Genomic DNA, 8610 nt, shown 5'->3' with positions numbered 1-8610 from the left:
CGTTCAGGCGCGGGTTGCCGGGGCTGTTAATGTTTCCGGGAGCGGGGCCATCACCCGGAACCGTTCCCCTTGGGGTGACCGTTCCCAGCCGGACCCGGCGGCGGCTGCACTCCGCCAACCGCGCCGCCTCATGGCCTTCAACTTCGGGGCAGCCGCCGGCGCCGCCGCCGCGAACCCGACAGGTGCGCGCGGGGCGGCCGGGGCGCGGAGACCGGCTGCAAGGGGGGTGGCGGGGCAGTGGGTGTGTCCGCTCCGTGCCTCCCTCCCCCCATGCCGCTCGCCCTAGCAACCGGAGCGGGGGGCGGTGCGCCTCCCCCCCCCCCCCCCGCCTTGCCAGCGCCGGGACGGGTTGGAACGGGGGGGGCGGTGTCTGGTCGGGATGGGAGCCGGGCGTCGCTGCTGGAAGCATGAGGCGGCTGGGCAGTGGGTCCGGCCGCTCCCCGCCCCCGTGGCGGTGACACCCCGGCCGTTCCCCCGGCTCGCTGCCCGCCTCCCTCTTCCCCCTCCGTCCCGATGAGTTACAACCAAACCAAGCACGTTGGGCGGCGTAACCGCTGCGCTGAGTTCGCGCCCGTCGCGTGAGCTCGGGGCGCCGCTCAGGCCCCCCCGGGCGCAAGTGCTCGTTGCCCCCAGCCGCGCTGGTCTGTGTCTGCGCGGGAAATGCGTCCCTCTTAAAGCCTCATGCCACTGAAATAAGGCTTGTGCGGGAGGGGCCCCGGGGTGAATTTTGGTAGCTGTCCCTACAGGGTTTGAGCATTGGGCTGCTAAACCCAGGGTTGTGAGTTCAATCCTTGAGGGGGCTATTTAGGGATCTGGGGCAAAAATCGGGGATCGGTCCTGCTTTGAGCAGGGGGTTGGACTAGATGACCTCCTGAGGTCCTTTCCAACCCTGATATTCTATGATTCTTGTAGGCTGCTTCTGCAGATAGTGTCACATTATGGTATAATCCTTTCTCCGTAAAGCCAGCTGGAGGTTCGTTACCTTTGCACTAAAGAGAGGCACAGATGGCAGAGCAGTGTAAAAAAACAAACAAAACCCAAACCAGAAACTAAACAGGGTTTGTCTTGAGTCACATAATCACATAATTTAATGTGATTATGAAAAGTTTATTCACGGTTAGCTGAGATGAGGCTGTACATGATGTGTACTAGTTGGCACTGATTAGTCAGTCATGATAATTGTTATCAGGTAACTCAAGTATTCACAAAAGTCTTCATGTTCAAGCACAATAGGGTGGTTGCTCTTTGCTTTTTAAGAGGCGTCCCTAGATAGTTTATCATTTGTGTGACATTTTCTAGCATGTGGGGAGGAGGAAAGGATACATCTAACTTGAAATCAGAGGAGGGGAAAGTTCTTTTTAAGCTTTGTAAATGTTTTTGGCATGTCTAGGCATAGCTGTATTTGTGAACTAGACACCAAAGCTTTAAGAGGTTGTGCTAAAAGGCAAGTCATTTCCAGATCCTTCAGAGCACTTAGGGTATGTCTACACTACGGAATAAGGTCGAATTTATAGAAGTCGGTTTTTTAGAAATCGGTTTTATAAATTCGAGTGTGTGTGTCCCCACAGTAAATGCTCTAAGTGCATTAAGTGCATTAACTCGGCGGAGCGCTTCCACAGTACCGAGGCAAGCGTCGACTTCCGGAGCGTTGCACTGTGGGTAGCTATCCCACAGTTCCCGCAGTCTCCGCTGCCCATTGGAATTCTGGGTTGAGATCCCAATGCCTGATGGGGCTAAAACATTGTCGCGGGTGGTTCTGGGTACATATCGTCAGCCTCCCGTTCCCTCCCTCCCCCCGTGAAAGCAAGGGCAGACAATCATTTCGCGCCTTTTTTCCTGAGTTACCTGTGCAGACGCCATACCATGGCAAGCATGGAGCCCGCTCAGGTAACCGTCACCCTATGTCTCCTGGGTGCTGGCAGACGCGGTACGGCATTGCTACACAGTAGCAGCAACCCCTTGCCTTGTGGCAGCAGACGGTACAGTACGACTGGTAGCCGTCATCGTCATGTCTGAGGTGCTCCTGGTCGCCTCTGTGAGGTCGATCAGGAGCGCCTGGGCAGACATGGGCACAGGGACTAAATTTGGAGTGACTTGACCAGGTCATTCTCTTTAGTCCTGCAGTCAGTCCTATTGAACCGTCTTATGGTGAGCGGGCAGGCGATACGGACTGCTAGCAGTCGTGCTGTACCATCTTCTGCCGAGCAGTCATGAGATGTGGATGGCATGCAGTCCGTCTGCTGCCAGCCAAAGATGTAAAAGATAGATGGAGTGGGTCAAAACAAGAAATAGACCAGATTTGTTTTGTACTCATTTGCTTCCCCCCCCTCCCCTGTCTAGGGGACTCATTCTTCTAGATCACACTGCAGTCAAGGTGCAGCGAGGTAAATCTAGCCATGTATCAATCAGAGGCCAGGCTAACCTTCTTGCTCCAATAAGGACAATAACTTAGGTGCACCATTTCTTATTGGAACCCTCTGTGAAGTCCTGCCTGAAATACTCCTTGATGTAAAGCCACCCCCTTTGTTGATTTTAGCTCCCTGAAGCCAACCCTGTAAGCGCCCCTCCCAGCGTCAGAGCAATGGCAAACAATCGGGCATCTGAGAGTGCTGTCCAGAGCAGTCACAATGGAGCGCTCTGATGGGGCTAAAACATTGTCGCGGGTGGTTCTGGGTACGTGTCGTCAGGCCCCCGTTCCCTCCCTCCCTCCGTGAAAGCAAGGGCAGACAATCATTTCGCGCCTTTTTTCCTGAGTTACCTGTGCAGACGCCATACCACAGCAAGCATGGAGCCCGCTCAGGTAACCGTCACCCTATGTCTCCTGGGTGCTGGCAGACGCGGTACGGCTTTGCTGCACAGTAGCAGCAACCCCTTGCCTTCTGGCAGCAGACGGTGCAATACGATTGGTAGTCGTCCTCATCGTGTCCGAGGTGCTCCTGGCCGCGTCGGCTGGGAGCGCCTGGGCAGACATGGGCGCAGGGACTAAATTTGGAGTGACTTGACCAGGTCATTCTCTTTAGTCCTGCAGTCAGTCCTATTGAACCGTCTTATGGTGAGCAGGCAGGCGATACGGACTGCTAGCAGTCGTACTGTACCATCTTCTGCCAGGCAGGCAAGAGATGAGGATTGCTAGCAGTCGTATTGCACCATCTTCTGCCAGGCAGGCAAGAGATGGGGATGGCTAGCAGGCGTACTGTACCATCTTCTGCCAAGCAGCCATGAGATGTGGATGGCATGCAGTCCTTCTGCACCGTCTGCTGCCAGCCAAAGATGTAAAAGATAGATGGAGTGGGTCAAAACAAGAAATAGACCAGATTTGTTTTGTACTCATTTGCCTCCTCCCCTGTCTAGGGGACTCATTCCTCTAGGTCACACTGCAGTCACTCACAGAGAAGGTGCAGCGAGGTAAATCTAGCCATGTATCAATCAGAGGCCAGGCTAACCTCCTTGTTCCAATAACAACGATAACTTAGGTGCACCATTTCTTATTGGAACCCTCCGTGCAGTCCTGCCTGAAATACTCCTTGATGTACAGGCACCCCCTTTGTTGATTTTAGCTCCCTGAAGCCAACCCTGTAAGCCGTGTCGTCAGTCGCCCCTCCCTCCGTCAGAGCAACGGCAGACAATCGTTCCGCGCCTTTTTTCTGTGCGGACGCCATACCACGGCAAGCATGGAGCCCGCTCAGCTCACTTTGGCAATTAGGAGCACATTAACCACCACACGCATTATTCAGCAGTATATGCAGCACCAAAACATGGCAACGCGATACCGGGCGAGGAGGCGACGTCAGCGCGGTCCCGTGAGTGATCAGGACATGGACACAGATTTCTCTGAAAGCATGGGCCCTGACAATGCATGCATCATGGTGCTAATGGGGCAGGTTCATGCTGTGGAACGCCGATTCTGGGCTCGGGAAACAAGCACAGACTGGTGGGACCGCATAGTGTTGCAGGTCTGGGACGATTCCCAGTGGCTACGAAACTTTCGCATGCGTAAGGGCACTTTCATGGAACTTTGTGACTTGCTTTCCCCTGTCCTGAAGCGCATGAATACCAAGATGAGAGCAGCCCTCACAGTTGAGAAGCGAGTGGCGATAGCCCTGTGGAAGCTTGCAACGCCAGACAGCTACCGGTCAGTTGGGAATCAATTTGGAGTGGGCAAATCTACTGTGGGGGCTGCTGTGATGCAAGTAGCCCACGCAATCAAAGATCTGCTGATATCAAGGGTAGTGACCCTGGGAAATGTGCAGGTCATAGTGGATGGCTTTGCTGCAATGGGATTCCCTAACTGTGGTGGGGCTATAGATGGAACCCATATCCCTATCTTGGCACCGGAGCACCAAGCCGCCGAGTACATAAACCGCAAGGGGTACTTTTCAATAGTGCTGCAAGCTCTGGTGGATCACAAGGGACGTTTCACCAACATCAACGTGGGATGGCCGGGAAAGGTGCATGATGCTCGCATCTTCAGGAACTCTGGTCTGTTTCAAAAGCTGCAGGAAGGGACTTTATTCCCAGACCAGAAAATAACTGTTGGGGATGTTGAAATGCCTATATGTATCCTTGGGGACCCAGCCTACCCCTTAATGCCATGGCTCATGAAGCCGTACACAGGCAGCCTGGACAGTGGTCAGGAGCTGTTCAACTACAGGCTGAGCAAGTGCAGAATGGTGGTAGAATGTGCATTTGGACGTTTAAAGGCGCGCTGGCGCAGTTTATTGACTCGCTTAGACCTCAGCGAAACCAATATTCCCACTGTTATTACTGCTTGCTGTGTGCTCCACAATATCTGTGAGAGTAAGGGGGAGACGTTTATGGCGGGGTGGGAGGTTGAGGCAAATCGCCTGGCTGCTGGTTACGCGCAGCCAGACACCAGGGCGGTTAGAAGAGCACAGGAGGGCGCGGTACGCATCAGAGAAGCTTTGAAAAACAGTTTCATGACTGGCCAGGCTACGGTGTAAAAGTTCTGTTTGTTTCTCCTTGATGAACCCCCCCGCCCCTTGGTTCACTCTACTTCCCTGTAAGCTAACCACCCTCCCCTCCTCCCTTTAATCATTGCTTGCAGAGCCAATAAAGTCATTGCTGCTTCACAGTCATGCATTCGTTATTCATTCATCACACAAATAGGGGGATGACTACCAAGGTATCCCAGGAGGGGTGGTGGAGGAGGGAAGGAAAATGCCACACAGCACTTTAAGCACAGCACTTTAAAAGTTTACAACTTTAAAATTTATTGAATGACAGCCTTCTTTTTTTTGGGCAATCCTCTGTGGGGGAGTGGCTGGTTGGCCGGAGGCCTCCCCACCGTGTTCTTGGGCGTCTGGGTGTGGAGGCTATGGAACTTGGGGAGGAGGGCGGTTGGTTACAGAGGGGCTGCAGTGGCAGTCTGTGCTCCAGCTGCCTTTGCTGCAGCTCAACCATACACTGGAGCATACTGGTTTGGTCCTGCAGCAGCCTCAGCATTGAATCCTGCCTCCTCTCATCACGCTGCCGCCACCTTTGAGCTTCAGCCCTGTCTTCAGCCCGCCACTTACTCTCTTCAGCCCGCCACTTACTCTCTTCAGCCCTCCACCTCTCCTCCCGGTCATTTTGTGCTTTCCTGCACTCTGACATTATTTGCCTCCACGCATTCGTCTGTGCTCTGTCAGTGTGGGAGGACAGCATGAGCTCGGAGAACATTTCATCGCGAGTGCGTTTTTTTTTCTTTCTAAGCTTCACTAGCCTCTGGGAAGGAGAAGATCCTGTGATCATTGAAACACATGCAGCTGGTGGAGAAAAAAAAAGGGACAGCGGTATTTAAAAAGACACATTTTATAAAACAGTGGCTACACTCTTTCAGGGTAAACCTTGAAAGTTAACATTACATACATAGCACATGTGCTTTCGTTACAAGGTCGCATTTTGCCTCCTCCCACCGCGTGAACGGATTTTGGTTGAATGCCAGCAAACATACACTGCAATGCTTTGTTCTACAGTGATTCCCCAGTACGTGTTGCTGGCCTGGAGTGGTAAAGTGTCCTACCATGAAGGACGAAATAAGGCTGCCCTCCCCAGAAACCTTTTGCAAAGGCAGAACCGCAAATGCCAGGGCAAAGTAATCCTTTCACATGCTTGCTTTTAAACCATGTATAGCATTTTAAAAGGTACACTCACCAGAGGTCCCTTCTCCGCCTGCTGAGTCCAGGAGGCAGCCTTGGGTGGGTTCGGGGGGTACTGGCTCCAGGTCTAGGGTGAGAAACAGTTCCTGGCTGTCGGGAAAACCGGTTTCTCCGCTTGCTTGCTGTGAGCTATCTACAACCTCCTCCTCATCATCTTCTTCGTCCCCAAAACCTACTTCTGTATTGCCTCCATCTCCATTGAAGGAGTCAAACAACACGGCTGGGGTAGTGGTGGCTGAACCCCCTAAAATGGCATGCAGCTCATCATAGAAGCGGCATGTTTGGGGCTCTGACCCAGAGCGGCCGTTCGCCTCTCTGGTTTTCTGGTAGGCTTGCCTCAGCTCCTTCAGTTTCACGCGGCACTGCTTCGGGTCCCTGTTATGGCCTCTGTCCTTCATGCCCTGGGAGATTTTCAGAAAGGTTTTGGCATTTCGAAAACTGGAACGGAGTTCTGATAGCACGGATTCCTCTCCCCAAACAGCGATCAGATCCCGTACCTCCCGTTCAGTCCATGCTGGAGCTCTTTTGCGATTCTGGGACTCCATCATGGTCACCTCTGCTGATGAGCTCTGCATGGTCACCTGCAGCTTGCCACGCTGGCCAAACAGGAAATGAGATTCAAAAGTTCGCGGTTCTTTTCCTGTCTACCTGGCCAGTGCATCTGAGTTGAGAGCGCTGTCCAGAGCGGTCAGAATGGAGCACTCTGGGATAGCTCCCGGAGGCCAATACCATCGAATTGTGTCCACAGTACCCCAAATTCGAGCCGGCAACGTCGATTTAAGCGCTAATCCACTTGTCAGGGGTGGAGTAAGGAAATCGATTTTAAGAGCCCTTTAAGTCGAAATAAAGGGCTTCATTGTGTGGACGGGTGCAGGTTTAAATCGATTTAACGCTGCTAAATTCGATCTAAAGTCCTAGTGTAGACCAGGGCTTAGACTTCCAATACTTTGTCTGCCGTGGCATTTATCCTCCCTGCAGAGGTAACTCAGGCTCTGACTTGAGTGGTGCCCCTAGTCTGGCTCCCATCCATGCACAAAAACCTCTTGCCTGACTGCTGGTGGTGTTTACACCCAGGCTGGCTAGCTGGCCTAGGGTACAGGCTACAGCCTGAGTGTTGCTTACACTGAGGCTGGTGACCCCCCCCCCCATATTGCAGCGTAGATACAGGCTAAAACGCTCGCGTGCTGATAATTCTCCAATGCCTTCCCAAAAGTCCTCCTGTGTGCATAGAAACACAGTTTCTCCCACAGTTCACTGAGAGAGAATCATAGAGTGATTCATCTTATTGCAATGTTAAGAATGCTGGGATATAACCACGAAAGTCCTCGTGAGTATAGTACCAGTGTGGACACAGTATGGACACACTTGAATATGGCTTTGCAGTGTGCCACTCACACCCAAGTGCTGATCACCCGAATTAACTCTGCAGTGAAGACATACCCCTGGAAAGTTGTACTGCTTTAGCTATACTGGCTGTACTAATAGAGTTAAAATGCTACAACTCCCTAGTCTGGACTCTGTTACATTGTTGTAAAACTTTTCCCATATGGGAGAGGGAATAACTAGACCAGTATGTCACTTCTATACTGATATACCTGCATCCATGCTAGGGGTTGTACTGGTATAACCATAGCAGAAAAAATTGTGCCTCTGACACAGTTACATGACTGTAACGTTCATGTGTAGATCAGGCATAAGTGTGTGTGTGGGGCCGGGAGGGGGAGAGAAGTCTTACACTTTTTTATTTGTGCTTTAGCTTTGTATCTGCTAACAGCATAGGTTAAATAGCAGAAAACTTTGGACTACTCCGTTTGTGTTAAATGAATCTCATTTGAAATGGAATAAGTTCTCTCCTCTATGCTTTTTATTTCTTTAACTATTTGTTTTTCTTGTCCCTGGCTATGGAAAACACTATTTTTTTTGCTTCAAACTAATGCTGCGTGCTCTCTTTCTGCTTCCCACCTGTTAGGATTTGGTGGGCTTGAGACTGCAAACTCCACTGCCAGTGGGTTTAATTTTGGGGGTTTCGGATTAACTGCCAATCCTGCAGTGAATTTTAATATTGGGAATTTCGGTGTGTCCACTACCTCAGCGCCACCATTCAATTTTGGTAACAGTCTGGCAAGTGCAGGTAGATAACACACACACTTGTTCGTAATGAATGTTGATAGCAGGGGTCCAAGAATTCTTTTCAGATCTCTGGTATATAAGTATAAAAAACTACTTCAATACTTTTTGTATGGCCCAAATTAGGGAACAAAGTTTTTAATAACTTGTAGCAAAATCTCTAAATGTGATTTTTAAAACACTTCCACTAATTTCTGGGTTTTCTATGCAAATCCAGTGAAATAGCTGTTGAAAGAAAACTACTTGGTCTGTCAAATGCCCATTTTCTCTAAAAACAAAATAAACCATGGTGTCCTGCCAGTCTAAATCTAAGTCTTGATTATTT

General features: G+C 51.2%; 1 protein-coding gene across 2 annotated transcripts in view; it reads left to right on the top strand.

The window, feature by feature from the left end:
- The window catches only part of NUP54 (nucleoporin 54), a 29972-nt gene continuing 21362 nt past the window's right edge, over window positions 1–8610 (top strand). Inside the window, exons 1-2 of one of the 2 annotated variants that reach the window (XM_048848099.2) lie at window positions 1–182; window positions 8128–8289. In XM_048848099.2, the coding sequence (XP_048704056.1) occupies window positions 131–182; window positions 8128–8289 (214 nt within the window). In that variant the 5' untranslated portion in view covers window positions 1–130. The remainder of the gene's footprint in view (window positions 183–8127; window positions 8290–8610) is intronic. The other variant, XM_048848100.2, reaches the window with a different exon arrangement.

This window comes from Caretta caretta, chromosome 4, assembly GCF_965140235.1.
Source record: "Caretta caretta isolate rCarCar2 chromosome 4, rCarCar1.hap1, whole genome shotgun sequence".
NCBI lineage: Eukaryota > Metazoa > Chordata > Testudines > Cheloniidae > Caretta > Caretta caretta.
Note: the sequence above shows the minus strand (reverse complement) of the source record. Positions and strands in the feature narration are given on the sequence as shown.